The 18,169-nt window shown below is 41.6% G+C and overlaps 1 protein-coding gene across 1 annotated transcript in view; it reads right to left on the bottom strand.

Annotated features, from left to right (window-relative positions):
- Nucleotides 1-16,934, bottom strand: part of ELOVL2 (ELOVL fatty acid elongase 2) — a 62,353-nt gene extending 45,419 nt beyond the window's left edge. Inside the window, exon 1 of the mRNA XM_077886334.1 lies at nt 16,837-16,934. Within this exon, the coding sequence (XP_077742460.1) occupies nt 16,837-16,839 (3 nt within the window). The 5' untranslated portion in view covers nt 16,840-16,934. The remainder of the gene's footprint in view (nt 1-16,836) is intronic.
- Nucleotides 16,935-18,169: the final 1,235 nt, after the last annotated feature.

Below are 18,169 nucleotides of genomic sequence, written 5' to 3'. Positions count from 1 at the left end.
TTCCTCCTTCCACAAGCATTAGTTAGTTGAATACATTAGGTATAAGATGCACAATCTTCTCTGACGATAAAGTCTTCAGCTAGAAGGGTGTAGACAAATGGGCTGATGACTGATTGGATAATTTGAGTCCCAAGTCTCCCCCTCAGAAGAGTAAACTGCCTCCAAGTTGTAATAAGGGTCACAGGCTTTTCCTTTCTTTCCTACTGATTAACTGGCTTATGAAGGAAAGGACTAAATGACGCTGCTAACTCCCAGGGCTGCTGCGGGGATGAGTGGCTGCAGGAAAGGTTCTCAGAACCTGGGAAACAGTAAGAATGCAACTTATTTGCTATCGTTGTCAGTATATGGCTATTCGCTCTCTTTTTGCACATAGGAAAATATCCTTATTCCTTTAATTGACACTGAGAATGACCAACATGCCCTGGTTCAGTAAGTCCTTTCATTCTCTAAAACTGCACAGATGCCACCAGTCTGACCTCAGAAAGCTTAGTTCAGCCAAGAGAAAAGGACTAGGGTTTAAGAAAACAAAAGAAGGTCCTCCTGCCTTGTGACTCATCTGTCCTACGTGTTCTATACTTAACACATCTCTGACCTGACACTATAACGCAGATGCCAAATCCAAACTGATTTTTAACTTGGGAAAAAATGTAAAGGCAAAAACTGTGGAGAACAACAAAATAAATATATCACATACATTGAAAATTGTGTCATAGCAGTTTCAAATCTTTTCAAATTAATTCAATATTTCTTGAATGTACCTACTAGGTACTTGGAACTACGGAACAAAGTATAACTGATAAAGTTGTCATTCCCTTTGTAAATCTCCCTAATCTTTTGTCTCTCGTTCCTTCCTCAGATGTAACTGTTTTAATAAATATGTTAGGCCTTTTTGTCCAAGTTTCTATACATTTATATACATATATTCACAAAAACAGCATTGCTTTATACATTTTAAAGATACATATAGAAGTCATATCACACTTATCTTTTTGTAGCTTAATCTATTCATGATATTACATGTAAATCTAGTACATTCACTGTAACTGCTATATAATATTTCATCATGTGAATATTTTATATTGTTACTTATCCATTTCCTTATGAAGGAATTTTAGGCTGTTTCTGGGTTTTCTATTACAAACAATGCTGCTTTGTACAAATCTCCTTGTTTTCATAAGTGAGAATTTCTCTGAAAGGAAGTCTAGTTGTGGAATTGCTATATTATTTGGGAAATACATGTTCAATTTCAGTAAAAACTACCATATTGCTCTTATGAATTTATGGGACTTGCTACTGCCTATCTTTTAAATTATTCCCAAGTTCAGGGTTGTGGCATGGCTTTAATTTGCATTTCCTTGCTACTACTGCAGTGGTGTGTCTTTCAAAGTTTCCTGGTTGTGCAGGTTTCCTCTTCAGCGAGCTGCCATTTAATAACTCTTACATATGTTTCTAATGAATTGCTTGTCTTCTGTTTGATTTATAAAAGTCACTTGTATATATAACAACCTATATTGATATAGATTGCAAATACTACCTCCTAGTCTGTTGCTTGATTTTTTTAAAAAATATTTTGTTTAAAGAGAGAGGGTGCGCACACATACAGATGTGTGCAAGCTGGGGGCGGAGGGGCAGAGGAAGAGAGAGAATTTCAAGCAGGCCCCATGGGGGAGGGGACTGTGGAGCCCTACGTGGGGCTCAATCTCATGACCCTGATCATGACCTGAGCTGAAATCAAGAGTTGGACTGAGGCACCTAGACACCCCTGTTGCTTGATTTTTTAAAATATTTGCCTATGGTGTCTTTTACTGTCTCAATTTTAAATGTTGATACGGTCAAGCCTGTCACTTTTTATGGTTTGTATAAGTCATACTGAAAATACCATGAGTATCAGGAAAGCCACTGGTTGTGCTCATTTTAGGAGCACACACAGGAAAGCCAACCGGTGTAATGAAATAAGCAACAGAGTAGAAGACAAGAGACACAGGTATAAAAAGGGTCTGAATTCCCCAATCCACCACTTGCTAGCTGTAGGACTCCTGATAAAAGAATCGGAGTCTCAGTTTCCTCAAACAAGGGAGAGCTACTGTACACAGCTGTCCATTTATCCAACGAGTATTCTGAGTGTCTATTACACACAGGCCCAACCCCAGCACTGAAATTACAGTGGTAAACCAGACATACAAAGTCTGTGCCCTTACAGAACTCATATTGTAGTGTGGGGTGAGGGGCACAAATGATAAGTAAATAAAGACAATACAAAAGCAACTAACTAAATAACCTCAACTGAGAGGATGTTCTGAAAGTGTTCTGTAAATTGAAAAGTTTACAGGATCAAAAGGACATTTTGATTATCACCACTGGGGATGATGCCAGAAACTGAAGCTGCTATCCTATTTGATTTGAAAATGAACTGATAGGGAGTCAAGCCATGTAAGATGAAATAATAGGAAAGAATTTTATGCCAGAGGGCATCATGGAGTTTGAACCAGAAACCCAGAGATTTTATTCCTCCGGCCTTGCTGGGTCTAGTCCTTGATGCAACAGCCTCCTGCCAGCCAGGCTGGTCTCTTTGCTGCCCTCAATGTGTCTGATGGGTCTTCCCCTTTTTTCCCCTCATCTTAGTCTAACACAGTCTCCTCCTAGGTCATGCAAAGTAAGTTCTATATTGTCTGCTTATTTCATTTTTACCCATACACTGACGTTTATAATCAATTTTCACTGCTTCCAAGCTGACATGGGAAATCTAGGGAAAAAAATTATGTATATATGTTTTCTCTTTCCTCATTACTTCAAATACAGTATGCAAATCCAATAATTTCTATTTAGGGTTCTAGTACTGAAATGATGATGATCCAGGGGGCAAGGCAGAGAGAGGAAGGTATGTTTTCTCATAGGGTAAATTTTTAGGGGTTAAGACATTAGGTTAAGCACTATTAAGAAGCTCAAGATGTAGGCAATTTGATGCAGGCAGTTGGGCAAACAGTTAAGGTTTAATCTGATTATGTGAAGCTCTCAGGATTTTCAAAATACATTCAGTTTCCTAACACAAGTGCATGGATAGGTGAGAATTATTCAGCAGGAAAAACTGTTTTGAAACTAGCATGTAGCTTGGTTTTTCATGTTTTGCTAATTAACAGAACTTCTGCAGCCTGAAGAAAAGGTACTAAATATCAGACAATGAAATCTTTATTAACTGGGCAGCCCAGGTGGCTCAGCAGTTTGGTGCCGCCTTCAGCCCAGGGTGTGATCCTGGAGACCAGGATCGAGTCCCACGTCGGGCTCCCTGCATGGAACCTGCTTCTTCCTCCACCTGTGTCTGTGCCTCTCTCTGTGTGTGTGTCCCTCATGAATAAATAAATAAAATCTTAAAAAAAAAAAAAAAAAAAAAGAAATCTTCATTACTTTTTCCTTCTCTCCAGAAAATGTTCTGAATTAAACTAAGATCTATGGTCACAGGAACTTGAAGATTTTTAAAATGTCAGTAAATGTAGATTAATCAAGTTAGTTTAACAGAAATTCTCTCTTGCAGACATAGAAAAAGCTAGGTTTGTAACGATGAAAAGGACTGAGTTTCTGTGGGTTACAGAAACCAGTTTTGAATATCCACCATCAGCTACCTTGTATATTATGAGGAGCTTATAAACAGGCTATCTTATGTGATCCGATCTTCATCATGTGTTATTATAACACACTTTATAGAGGAGATAGACAATTAAACCCAGGAGTGTGTGGTTCAAGAAATAACTTTTTCAAATGTCGACAACATGAAAATAAGGGAGTACTGACATACTAGTTCAACCCCTTTATAACCTCCTTATCCAGGCTCTCTCAGCCCATGTATTACAGAAACCAGGTTAATCATCCTAACTGACACTGTCATCATTTGACTCTCCATTTCAAAAACTTTGTTTACAAAATCTGGAAGGAATTTCTTGGCCTCAGATTCAAGACTCTTCAAAAACCCAACTTGACCCATCACATGCCCCTGTTGGTCCACAACCTTCACAGTTCAAAAATCATTTACTGAGCACCTAAATGTAAGCTAGGCTCTGGAAGGACATATGGCCTTGTCCATAAGATGCTCACAGTGTAGTGTTTCTCAAATATATGTTACTGCTTTCTGGATCCTTACCTGGTTACTTCCCCTAAATGGAAGTAACCATTGCTTGATTCTACATTCCTCCTTTTCCTATACATCAAAATCCAACCTAGTCAAGATCTAGTGTCAATCCCAACTTCTTCATGAAGCATACACTAATTATTTTTGTTAGTTCATTCCTCTGAACCCCTAGAATATTGGATTCCAGATTTCTATGGACTTGATTCCTGGCACGCAAATTCCAAAGCCCCCCATGCAGAGATTGTGATTCAGTAGGTCAGGCTTCATTTAGTTTGAGAATATGCATTTAAACATGTCCCAAGCTCTTGCTCCTTCTATCCATACTACCTGTCAGACAACTGGTTTGTTGTTGTTTTTTTTTTTTTTTTCTCTCCTATCACTAAATTGACTCATCTTCTGAGTACTCTGGTATCACAAACACAATCTTGATCTCAGTCTTATCAATCGTGATGACTTTGACTCCTCAATCACCAAACACCGCCTGGTCCTGACCACATTCTTGGTTCAATAAAGAAGTTACCTGTGTTGTAGGTTTGGAGATATAGATAGATAGACTTTTAAATTAAAAAAAAAAATTTTTTTTTAAACTAGTACGGTTGCTTTGCACTAGTGAGTTTGAAACAGACTTCAGGCAGTTAATCTCAAAGTAAATTGTGATACATGCCATTTCTTTTTAGGAGTCTTGAGCACAAAAATGATCAAGAGAAAGGGGCTAATGCTTACCTTGAAGAATACAAAGGAGTAACAATCCCTAGCCTGTGGAGGAAGGGATGTGAAGTAACCCCTAAGGGCAATCTTGACTGGGTTGTCCTAGAAGGAAACGCAACTGAATATTTTCCTGAGAGCCCAAAGCACCCCCACCCCCTTAAGCATAACTGTACCACTGACATTAAAACATTCCCCAAATGTGCATTTCCAAAAATCAAGGAAGCTGCTAGCCCAAAAGAATAAATCTTCCCTGTAACAATTTAAGGAAAGCCTCTGAATGAGGGCAGAAAAGGTCAAAGTCTAGGTTCCCTCTTCCCACCAGTCAGAGAACACCGCATAGACCTCTCAGAGGCAAAGAAAATAAGCTGATCAGAACTAATTTTTCTGGACAATTAAAAATGGCCTATTTTTGCTTTATGGACACCTTCTGTTTTCTTCTTAAAGGTTTGAAATTTGAGTTAATTTTTAATCTCACTCTAACTAACTAACTCTAACTAATCTAACTTGAGTGTAACAGCTGATAAACTTTTGACCCTGCCAAAAAACTAAGGATCCCCAAGTAGTCATAATATCTGTTAAACTCAAAGATTAAATTGCTTAGCAATATGGAAAAATCAATCATTTAAGTCTTTAAGTGTTGCAAGTAAACTCAGTTGATAAAGTGTCATTATGAAACAAAAGTTTATGTGCAAAGCTACCATTGGTCTCTCTGATCAAGGTCTTTTTTTAAAAGATTTATTTATTCATTCGTTTATTTGTGGGGGTGGGGGCAGAAGGAGAGGGAGAGAATCCTAGACTTCCCACTGAGTGCAGAGTTCCACACAAGGCTCAGTCTCTTGACCCTGAGATCATGACCTGAGTTAGATCAGATGCCTAACTAAGGTGCCCTTCTGATCAGTGTCTTAATACTGTAGTCATTCTGTCGGAAAACAGTAAACCACTTTACTTATTTGCAAATTTATTATTTGTCTGCTAGATGGGTGTTCTATTTATTATACTAATAAATACATTTATCACACTAGTGGATTAAGTTTCATATGTACATATTTTAAATGTAAGTGACCATGAACAACATAGCACTTTTTGCAGGGCACCTAGGTGGCTCAGCTGGTTAAGCTTTTAACTCTTAATATATGCTCAGGTCATGATTTCAGGATCATGAGATCAAGCCCCCTGTCGGGTTACATGCTGGGTGTGGGGCCTGCTTGAGATTCTCTCTCTCTCTCAAAACAAAACAAAACAAAAAAAACACAAACACTTTTCCTGGCGTGCTCCATTTTCCAAATATTGGAAATGGATCATTAGGTTGTATATATTTGTTTACATATTTAAATACATACATATAATCTATGTAACATGCAAAGACAGATATTATATATATAAATACAAATATATATTTACCTATCTATCCATCCATCTATTCTTACAATTTGCGGGGAAGAAACTACATGGGAAAGTCATTTTGATTCGTCCATTCTCATCTATGATAATAGAGAAGAGTACTATGGCTTTCATCACATTTTTATGAGAAGAATACATTTACACTAGTTCATGGATAAGTCTATATGGAATAAAACAGGTAATGTTTTTGGAGAAGATTTATATCTGGTTTTGCTACCTCTAGTATGTGACCTTAGATAAATTAATTATTCTTTGACACTCAGTTTTCTCACTTGTAAAGTAGGTTCATTGATACAGGACTTGCCTCTCTCAAAAGTTTTTTGTAAGGCTTCAAAAGAGGTAAATGTTTTCCAGTGCACTTCTACACACATTAAGTGATTAATAAATATAAAATAAATACACTTGCAGTGTATTCAAGTGATAACTAAAAGCCAAAACAACATATATGTAAAAATCAAAATAATTACTCAGTAAATTCATAAAGCATCGCTTTGTTTATATTACTATTAAGATATTCATTTTCAATTTCAGTAAGAATTTAATGTTATTACTTGTAGATTTCATTATGTAAAAATAACAACATACCTTGGCCCCATCTACAAATTATATTACTGGAAGAAAATATAATTATAGAAATGCATACACATTTTAATTTCAAGAAGAACTTAAAATTACAGGTTTCACTACTTAAAAATGACATAACCTGACCCTTTCCACAAATATAATGATTGTGAAATGTAAATATAGTTGTAGGAACACATATACATCATCATTTACTAAAAAGTTACACAAGTATATATGCATGGATGAAACAACTACATTACTGAAACATGCCTAAACTCGACTATGATAAATAATTATAAATGCATTAAGAGATAATGGTCTTTAAAAGAACTGTATATGGACATGTTTGCAAAGCAGATATGCATATCCAAATTAATATTTTATGGATAGTAAATGAGATTGATGAGAAAAGAGCATTGCATGGAAAACCAGCAAAACTGGCCTTCACTTTATCAGCAAATAACTGTTTAGCATTTACCATAGGTTAGGCATTAGTCTAGATACTTGAGATACTTTACTAAGCAAAGCAAACAAAAATCTCTCCTCATGAAGCTTGCAAACAAAAGGGGACATGAAAGGACATGTCATGAAGGGACACAGAAAAATCACTGCAAATAATAATTATTAAAAGGTACCAAGTATTATATAAATGAATAAATCAAGTGCTATGAAAAAAATATAGGAGTGTAGGGGATCAGGCATGTGTGAATATGGTAAGACAGGTTTTAGTTTTAATTAGACTACCCTAAGCACTCTATTTAAGAAAGTACTAAGCAATAACTGAAATGAAAAAATACACTAGAGGGAGTCAACAATAGATTAGAGGATGCAGAAGAACAGATTGGCAATCTACAAGACAATGTAATAGAAAGCACCCAAGCTGGACAGCAAAAAAGCAAAGAGAATAGAAAAAGAAAAGAAAGGAGAAAAGGTTAAGGGATCTATTGGGCAACACCAAGGGAAGGAACATTTGTATTGTATGGGTCTCAGAGGGAGAAGAGAGAAAGGGGCAGAAATTATATTTGAAGAAATAATAGCTGAACACTTCCTAACCTAGAGAAGGAGACACACTTCTAGGTTCAAGAAGCAGAGAGCTCCAAACAAGATGAACCAAGGAGATCCACACCATGATATGTAATAACTAAACTGTTAAAGATTACAAATAAGCAGAGCATTTTTTTTAAAGATTTATTTATTTATTTATGATAGAGAAAGAGAGAGAGGCAGAGACATAGGAGGAGGGAGAAGCAGGCTCCATGCCGGGAGCCTGACGTGGGACTCGATCCCAGGACTCCAGGATCGCGCCCTGGCCCAAAGGCAGGCACTAAACTGCTGAGCCACCCAGGGATTCCCTAAGCAGAGCATTTTAAAAGCAGCAAGAGAGGAGCAACTAATCACAAATGAATTAGGGAAATCCCAGGAAGCTATCTGCTAATTTTTCAGCAGAAACTCTGCAGGCCAGAAGAGAGTGGAGGATATATTCAAAGCGTTGAAAGGGAAAAACAACAACAATAGCGAGATTATCATTCAGAATAGGAGAGAGAGTTTCCCAGACAAATAGAAGGTAAAGGAGTTCACCACTGCTAAATTGGCTTTAGAGGAAATGTTAAAGGGACTTCATTAAAAGGAAGAGTCATAATTGGAATTATGAAATTTTCAGAATTAGAAAATTATGAAAGGACAAAGTTTCATGAATAAAAGCAAACATACAGTAAATATAGTTTAACAATCACTTACAAAGCTACTACGCAGGTTACAGAACAAAAGTAGCAAAATCGATCATAAAGATTTGTTAAGGGAACTTAATACATAAAATGTGACAGAAGAGCACAAATAGTTTTCTTAGAATGTGTGTGAACTTAAGCGACCATCAACTTAATATAAACTGCTGTAGGGATGTCTGGGTGGCTCAGCGGTTGAGCGTCTGCCTTTGGCTCAGGGTATGATCCCAGAGTCCCAGGATCAAGTCCCACATTGGGCTTCCTGCATGGAGCCTGCTTCTCCCTCTGTCTCTCGCTCTCTGTGTCGTCTCTCATGAATAAATAAAATCTTAAAATATATATACACACATATATATAAACTGCTGTATAGATGTTATATATGAACTTAATGGAACCCACAAACAAAAACCTCTAACAAATACATAGAAAACAAAGAGAAAAAAAGGCAAACATAACATTAAAGAAAACCATGAACCACAAGGAAAGAGAGCAAGGGGGAAAAGGAACAGAGAACAAAGAAAAAAACCCAGAAAACATTTAACAAAATGGCAGTGAGTACATACCTATCAATAATTACTTTAAATGTAAATGGTCTAAATGTGCCAAAAGATACAGGATGACCAAATTAAAAAAAAAAAAGTCCAATATGTTTACATGCTGCCTACAATAGATCCACTGCAGATATAAAAATACGTAAGATGGAAAGTGAAGGTATGGAAAAAAATATTTCATGCAAAGAGAGGTGCAAAAGAATAATTTTAAAAAGCCAAACTAGCTATCGACAAAACAGACTTTCAAACAAAGACTGCATAAAGAATGACATTACATAATGATAAAGGGATCAATATAACAAAAGGACATAATAATTGTGAATATCTATACACCCAACAATGGAGCATGTGAATATATAAATATTGAAAAGGACAGTAATACAATAACAGCAGGGGACTTTAACACCCACTTACAACAATGGATAGATCATCCAGGCACAAAATCAGCAGAAAGAAGGAAATAATAAAGATTGAGGAATATATGAAAGATTTCTTTTAAAAAAAGGAAAGATTAATGAAATCAAGAACTGGTTCTTTGAAAAGATAAACAAAATTGATAAACCTCTAGCCAAACTCCAAGAAAAAAAGAGAAGACACAAATAACTAACACTAGAAATGAAAGAGAAGTGACAACGAACACCACAGAAATACAAAGAACATAAAAGATTACTAAGAAAAATCATTTTTGCCAACAAAAATTATATGACAACATAGAAGAAATGGATAAATTTTTAGAAACATACAATCTTCCAACAGTCAATCAGGAAGAAACAGAGAATTTGAACAGACCAATTACTAATAACAAAATTCAATCAGTAATCAAAAACCTCCCAACAAACGAAAGCCCAGGACCAGATGGATTCACAGGTGAGTATACCACACATTTAAAGAAGAGCTAACACCAATTCGCAAACTCTTCCAAAAAACAGAAGAGGAAGGAAGCTTCCAAATACCTTCTAGGTCAGCATTACCCTGATACCAAGACCAGACACTACAAAAAAAGAAAACTATAGGCAATATACCTGATGAATGTAGATGCAAAAATCCTCAACAAAATATTAGCAAGCCAATTCCAACAACACATTAAAAGGATGCCAAGATCAAGTGGGATTTATTCTGGGGAGCAAGTTTAGTCAATACCTGCACATCTGTCAATGTGATATGCCACATTAACGAAGCAAAAGGTAATAATCGTATGATAATGGCAATAAACGGAAAGAAGAATCTGACAAGATTTAACATCCACTCGTGATAAAAAATGCTCAACGATGCGTGCTTAGAGGGAATACATGTCAACATAATAAAGGCCATATATGACAAACCAGAGCTGACATCATATTCAATGGTGAAAAACAAAGTTTTCCCTCTAAGATCGGGAACAAGACAAGGACACCCACTGTCACCACTTTGATTTAACACAGTAACTATAAGTGCCAGCAAACAAACAATGAAAATAGATGAATGGTATCCAAATGGGTAGGGGAAAAGGAAAACTCACTATTAGCAGATGACAAAATACTATATACAGACAACCCTAAAGGCTTCACCAAAATGCCATTATGGTAAATGAATTCAGTACGGTTGCAAAATATAAATATACAGAAGTCTGTTGCACTTCTATATACTAACAAAGCAGAAAGAGAAATTAAGGAAACAATTCCACTTGTCATTGCACCAAAAAGAATAAAATACCTAGGAATAAACCTTACCAAGGAAGTGAAAGACCTATACTCTGAAAACTATAAAACACCGATAAAAGAAATTGAAGACACCATAAACAAATGAAAAAATATACCATGCTCATAGACTGGGACAATAATATTGTTAAAAATGTCCATACTACCCAAAGGAATATACAAATTCAATGCAGTCACCATCGAGTCAGCATTTTTCACACATCTCAGAATAACTAATCTTAATGTTAGTATGGAACCACAGAAAGAAGACCCTGCATGGCCAAAGCAATCTGAAGAAGAACAAAGCTGGAGGCATCACAATCTGATTTCAAAATATACTTACTACAAAGCCACAGAACTCAAAAGAGTATGGTACTGGCACAAAAACAGGCACATAATCAATGGTACAGGATAGAGAGCCCAGGATAATGAACTCATGCTTCTATAGGTTAATTAATCTAGGAAAAAGGAAGCAAGAATATACAACAGGAAAAGAAATAGTCTTCTCATTGATGATGCTGGGAAAACTTGACAGCTACATGCAAAAGAAGGAAACTGAATCACCTTCTCACATCATACACAAAAAAAAACTCAAAAATAGATTAAAGACCTAAATGTGAGACATGAAACCATAAAAATCCTAGAAGACAGGCAGTAATTTCTTTGTTGGCCTTAGTGATATTTTTCTAGATCTGTCTCCTCAGGCAGGGGAAACAAAGGCAAAAAAAAAAAAAAATTACACTATTGGGACTACATCAAATAAAAAGCTTCTGCACAGCAAAGAAAACAACACAACAAAAAAGCAACCTACTGAATGGAATGATGCAAATGATTGCAAATGAGGTATCTAATAAAGGGTTCATTTCCAAAATATATAAATAACTCATACAATTCAACACCAAGAAACCCCAGATGACAGGATTAAAAAATGGGTAGAGGACCCGAAGAGAAAATTTTCCAAACAAGACATAAAGACATATAAAAATATGCTCAACATCACTAATCATCAGGGAAATACAAATGAAAACCACACTGAGATATCTTACACCTGCCAGAATGGCTAGGATCAAAAGGGAAAAAAAATAACAAGTGTTGGCAGGGAGAGAAGCGGGGAGAAGGGGGGAGAAGGGGGAGGAAGGAGGGGAGGAGGAATTAAGAAGATAGCCATAGAGCTCAGTGGCAGAGGGAGGGAGCCAGCCAGCAAGAAGAGTCAGTGTGAAGGCTCCACGGTCTGCCAAAACAATCTTGTGAAAAGAGAATACCCCATTTTGCAGATGAGTAAATAGTGTCTCAAGAGTTATGTGATTTAGGGAATGGAGCTAGGCAATAAAAAAAGCCAGACTAGAGCAGCCCGGGTGGCTCAGAGGTTTAGCACCGCCTTCAGCCCAGGGCCTGATCCTGGAGACTTGGGATAGAGCCCCCGCATCATGCTCCCTGAATAGGAGCCTGCTTCTCCCTCTGTCTCTGCCTCTCTCTCTGTGTCTCTCATGAATAAATAAATAAAATCTTTATTTAAAAAAAAAAAAGCCAGACTAGAAAGATACTAGATTTCTTAACTCTCAGTCTAGCACCTTTCTGTTGTTTTGTGCCTTTGTTCATCAGGTGAGAGGCAAGTGTGCTGTTTCCTATAAAGCCCTGAGTAAGGGGTCACATAGTTGTGGTTGTTGCTGCTGTTATTACTAATCAGGTGCACTGACAGTTCTTGAAAAGTAGTTAAAGCTCAAAGGATAATTTCATTTTCCCTTCCCATGGTTTATTTTTTTCCTTCCTTTATCTGTGCTTCTTTCCTTGGGTGGGTCATTTCAACATCAAATTGTCAGTCAAAGGAATCCTATTTCTTTGGATATTTGATAAAGGTGTGAAACATAGGAATAAGGTATGAAATAGAAAGCACGTATAACTTAGTATACAAAGGAGCTGTGAGAGAATGGTGAGAACGTGGAGCCCAGGGACTTGGCAGGTAGAGGACTACCTTTCTCTAGAGGCAGGAGGCGCAGAAGGAAGGGAAGTGCAGGGAGGGGGGCCTTGGAAACACAGTAGGATCAGAGCTCCTCGCACCCCCACCGCAACCCACCCCCAAGTTTTAAGCTACTAGAGGAAAATGAAGACTCTGGCCTTGAAAACATAATGAGCTTCAAGTGAAAAGGTAAAAAAAGAAAAAAAAAAAAAAACTAAGAAACCACAAAGGAGGAAATCTGTAAGAAAGGCAAGAATAACGGAGAGGGGGCTGGAGAAGAGAGAAGATGTAAAGAGACTTTCAACAAGAGAGACTGTTACACAATAAACAATATAAAAGAAAAAGGCGAGTAAGAATCCGATTTCAGACACCGTAGACTCGAAAGCCGGTGGAATTACTAACAGCCAAAGGGAAGACAGAGGACAGTCTGAAAGGTGAGTAGCTGACTTTTGGTAACACCAGGTTTTAGGTGGCAGTGAGGTTCTCACGAGTGGGAAGGGGCCAGCAGAGAAGAAGTAAATTTGGAAGATGAGTATCACCTGGGGCAACTCGGCCCCACAGGTAGCTACCGAGCACTTGAAATCGTGGTTCACCTGAACTGCACGTGCTGTCAGTATAAAACACACCAGATTTTGAAGACTTCATATGCGGGAAAAAAAAGTATATCTAATTTTGTTACACTTATTTCATGTTGAAATAATATCTGCATGAATTGGGTTAAATAAAGTCTATTATTAAAATTAATTTCACCTGTCTCTTACTATGATTACAAGAAAATTTTAAATTACAGATGCAAAAAAAAAAAATTACAGATGCAATTTGTGTATTTCTACTGGACAGTGCTGATATAGAGCAATCCTAGATACATTTCAGGATCACATAAGGGGATGAGAACCAGGAGAGAGTTACAGATATTATTCTGACACATTTCAACTAGAAATAGCCAGATATGGGAGCAACAACACACATCATTATAAAAGATAATATTCACTGAATGCTCAAAGAGCTATACTAGCCACATCTGGTTCATTATCTTCTTCGTTCCTCCCAACGTTATGAAATGATACCATTGTCTTCTTTTATAGAAAAAAAAAATGTTCTAAAGAAGTTAACCTGCCCAAGGTCACACAGTTAAATCTTGGTGTTGGAGTTCAAATCCGTGACTCCCTCCAGATCTCAAAGTCTAAACTGCCACATCAACAATTCCAGAACAATTTACCCTCTGCAACTCTTAAATCGTTAAATGGTTATATTTAAACTAACAATTTACTAGAATGGTCCACTGTCAGAGTCAGGGAAGTAACAGTGATGTCCTAGTTTGATAAAGATACAAATGTGTAAATTTGTAACTTCAGAATTCTGCTGAGCTATTTGGCATATTTTCACTGTGTTGAGTTTAGAGTTTACTGGTGCAAGGTCTTGCCTTTTAATCCACTCCGAAAAAATCCAAAACTTTCAAGTTAGACGGTAGGCTGCTGAAGATGATCCTGGGCACAACCCTCCACCGAAGGGCCCTGAGTTCTGAATATAACAAACATGATATGGAGCCACTTAAATTTTAAACACCCTCTTTCAGACTATGAGAGCACCTGAACCTCCCAAACTGATTCAAATATTTTGAAGGGTTCAATTAAACTTCAATTAAAAAAAAAATGGTTTCAAGGGAGCTGGATGAAATTGCAACCTTTTGTTGAAAGAACAAGAATTAAGTATCCCCAGCTGGATACCTTAAAAGGGGATTTATACTCCTTGAAAAAGGCTATGCTTTGAGGAGTAGAAGAAAAAATGACTTGATATTTTGACTGGAATCATAACATAAAATCCCCTATAAATATAAATTGGGATCAAAAGAATGAGGGGTCTTTCACTTAGGTTTGGTGGCTGGATTTAGTTTCAAAGACAAATTTATCATTCTTTCCTTTCCATCTTTCATCTTTACTACCTATCTGGCCAAGGCAGCAATCACAGAACTGCTAAACTCATTTTCAAGACAATTTTACTACGCAGTCTGGCTCAGATTATAAAAACACATGTCCCCAGGCTGAAAACAAAGGATTGCTATACATTTACATCACAGAGATGGGAAAACAAAAGGGAACTTGAGGGGGGGAAAAATAATATGCTTTGGAATAAGACTAATTAGCAGACATCGCGAGCAACTTTTCATGTTGGATTTGGAGCCAAAGCACTGTCCTTCTGAAACTGACCCACTAGCTTATTTTTGAATTTAAGCCCCAGAAGCCTTCCCACTGCCGGCATCATTTTTTTTTTTTTTAAGTAACTTGTATATGGACAAATGCATAAAAATATCTCCTCTGAAAACCCACAGTTTCTGAAAAACACTTTTCTAAAAAGGTAGTATCACAAGTACAGGGTAGAGCTAATAGGCGCTAGCCCCTTATTTTGGCTCTTGTAGATTAATTCCCATGACTCTTCCATCCAATTAAGGGGATATCCTTGGACTTGTTTCCTTACTCATTACAATTCGTAATATTTTGTAACAAAGGTTCAGGCCTCCAAGGAGAGAGCCAGTTAGCCCTAAAAACGCGTTGTCCCTCCGTGTGCAAAGGTGTCAAGAGCATGAAGTGACAGACTCCAGCATTAAGAGACTCCCAGCTACACTTTTGTCACTAAGGGTCACCACACAAGTCCCTCCTTTCCAAGAGCATTCCTCCTCTCAAACTTGGCTGGAGACTCTCATCCCTGTAGCTGCCAACTGGATAGAGAATCCTTGCAGGTGCACAGCCGCTTCCCCTTTGTACATCAGCATTCTGGATGCTGGTGTTCGGGGTGAATTTTCTCATTTACGGAGCACATGCTATGTGCCAGGCGCTGTCGCAGGTGCTAGAAACAGAGCAGCTCACCAAGAATCTCTATGCTGGCATTTACATTCCGGCGGGGGGGGGGGGGGGGGGACACGTTCAGTAAACAAGCATTTAAACAAAAGAGTATGTCAAGGGTTCCCTGGGTGGCGCAGCGGTTTAGCGCCTGCCTTTGGCTCAGGGGGTGATCCTGGGGTCCTGGGATCGGGTCCCACATCGGGCTCCCTGCATGGAGCCTGCTTCTCCCTCTGCCTGTGTGCGTGTGTGTGCGTGTGTGTGTGTGTGCGTGTGTGTGTGTGTGAGAGAGAGAGAGAGAGAGAGAGAGATGAATACATAAATAAAATCATGGGCAGCCCGGGTGGCTCAGCAGTATAGCATCACCTTCAGCCCAGGGCCTGGTCCTGGAGTCCCAGGATCGAGTCCCACGTCGGGCTCCCTGCATGGAGCCTGCTTCTCCCTCTGCCTGTGTCTCTGCCTCTCTCTCTCTCTCTCTCTCTGTCTCTCTGTGCCTCTCATGAATAAATACAATCTTTAAAATAAATGAAAATAAGATCTTAAAAAAAAAAAAGCACGTCAAATAATAAAAGCCAAAAATGAAGAAAAAAAAAAAAGGAGCAAGGAGGGTGAATGAAGCAAGTAGGAACTGGGGTGGGTGGAGTAGAAAAAAAAAAAAAAAAAAAGACTGAAATTCGAGATGGAGGCGGCTGCAAGTACCACCGGGGGGACGGCGGTGCCCGGGAGGGCGGAGCGCGCAGTGGGGCTGCCGGGCGGCAGGGGGGCGGGAGCGAGGAGCGCGCGGAGATTAGAGCCCCGCGGAGACCCCATCACCTTCTCTTCCCGGGGTCCGGGGTCCGGGGTCCCGGGGGGCGGGGGGGGCGGGGGGCGGCGCGAGCACAGGGTCCGGGCCCGGGCAGCCGGCGAGCGACCGTCGGGAAGAGGACCGACCCCCCCGACCCCCCCCCCCCGACCCCGGCACCCGCGGAGCCTCCCGACTGCCCCGGGCAGACCCAGCCGGGCCGGGACACGCCCCCGGGCCGCAGGCACCGGGTCAGCCGTTAGCGGACGAAGCCCCCGATGTCCCGGGGCAGGCCGGGCGGGGGCGGGGAAGGGGGCGTCGGGCACCCCGGGCGCCGGGCGGGCCGCGGGCCGCGAGCCGGAGGGGGGCCGGACCCAGCCCCGAGCCCGCGGCCGCCCCGGGCCCGCCGAGCGCCGCGGGTTCCAGCGGTCGAACCCGCGGCCCCCGCGCCCCCGCCCGGCCCCTGCCCGCCCCGCGCGTCGGCGGAGGAGAGGAAGGGGGCGGCGGGGCGGGCACTCACCATGATCCGCGGCGCCCGGCGGCCGGGATGCGCTGTCCAGGGTAGCCGCCGTCCGTGTGCCCCGCTCCCGCCGCGCCCGCTCTTCTTACCCACGCCCACGCCCGGCGCGCGCACGCCCGCCCGCCCGCCGCCCGCCGCCCGCCGCCCCCGCCCCCTCGGGCCGCGCGCCTCCCGCGCGGCGCTCCCACCGCCAGGGCCGTTTCGGGCGCCCGCGCTCCCCCCTCCCCTCCCTCCCTCCCCGGCGGCCGGTCGGTCGCGGCGCGAGGGGCGGGGCCGGCGGGAGGGAGGGGCGGGCGGGGCGCCCCCTGCCGGCCTGGCTAGGATTTGCAGGCCCAGCCTGCGTCCGGCGCGCGCCTCTGCCCAACGATCGCAGAGCCCCCGCGCGGCCCGCCGGCCTCGGTGCGCTCTGCCCCGGGGACCCGGCGGCGGCCAGGGGAGGGGGGAGGGTCGGGGGCCCTGGAGGGTCGGGGCCGTGGAGGGGTCGGGGCCCGTGGGGGGTCGGGGGCCGTGGGGGGCCGTGGAGGGTCAAGGGGGCCGGGGAGGGTCGGGGCCCGTGGAAGGGTCGGGGCCGTGGAGGGTCGGGGCCCGTCGGGAGTCGGGGGCCGTGGAGGGCCGTGGGGGGTCAGGGGGCCGGGGAGGCTCGGGGCCGTGGAGGGTCCGGGCGCCGCTCCTCCTCCTGGTGGCTCCGCGGCCTTTAAGCGGGAAGGGCTAGTGCCGGAGCGGGTTTGTGGAACGTGCGCGTCTTAGGTCCCGGGGCCCGTCGGGTTCTGACGGCAGAAGGCGGGGAGCGGGGCAGTGTGAGCCCCGCGTCTGACTCCGGTCTCACCCGACGCTGCCTGCGGAAGGTCTCACTCCAGGGACTTCTTAGCTAATGCCCCCAGTGGTTACATTGGCACTTAATCGTGAACAGAAAGTATGGGATCTCAGATCCTTTTTTTTTTTAATTTTTTATTCATGACATACCTAGAGAGAGAGAGAGGCAGAGACACAGGCAGAGGGAGAAGCAGGCTCCTTGCAGCGAGCCGGATGCGGGACCCGATCCCGGGTCTCCAGGATCACGCACAACCACTGAGCCCCCCAGGTGTCCCTCTGCTTGCCTTTTTGTGTGGCTGATGTGATCAACTGAAATGCAAGCAAATGTTTCTTGAGAGTCAGGAGCACCGCATCTGGACGTACACAGAGATACCGGCAACATATGCTTTAGCAATCTGAACCGTAAATATTAAGGATGTATTTGCAGTCCTGTGAAGTAGTAGAGTGAATAACCATAGATGTCAGGGCTAACACTTAATTGTCACATAACCACCTAGTATTTAGAGTTTCCAGTAGCTGG

Source organism: Canis aureus, chromosome 37 (assembly GCF_053574225.1).
Source record: "Canis aureus isolate CA01 chromosome 37, VMU_Caureus_v.1.0, whole genome shotgun sequence".
NCBI lineage: Eukaryota > Metazoa > Chordata > Mammalia > Carnivora > Canidae > Canis > Canis aureus.
This window is presented reverse-complemented; position numbering and strand designations above follow the sequence as displayed.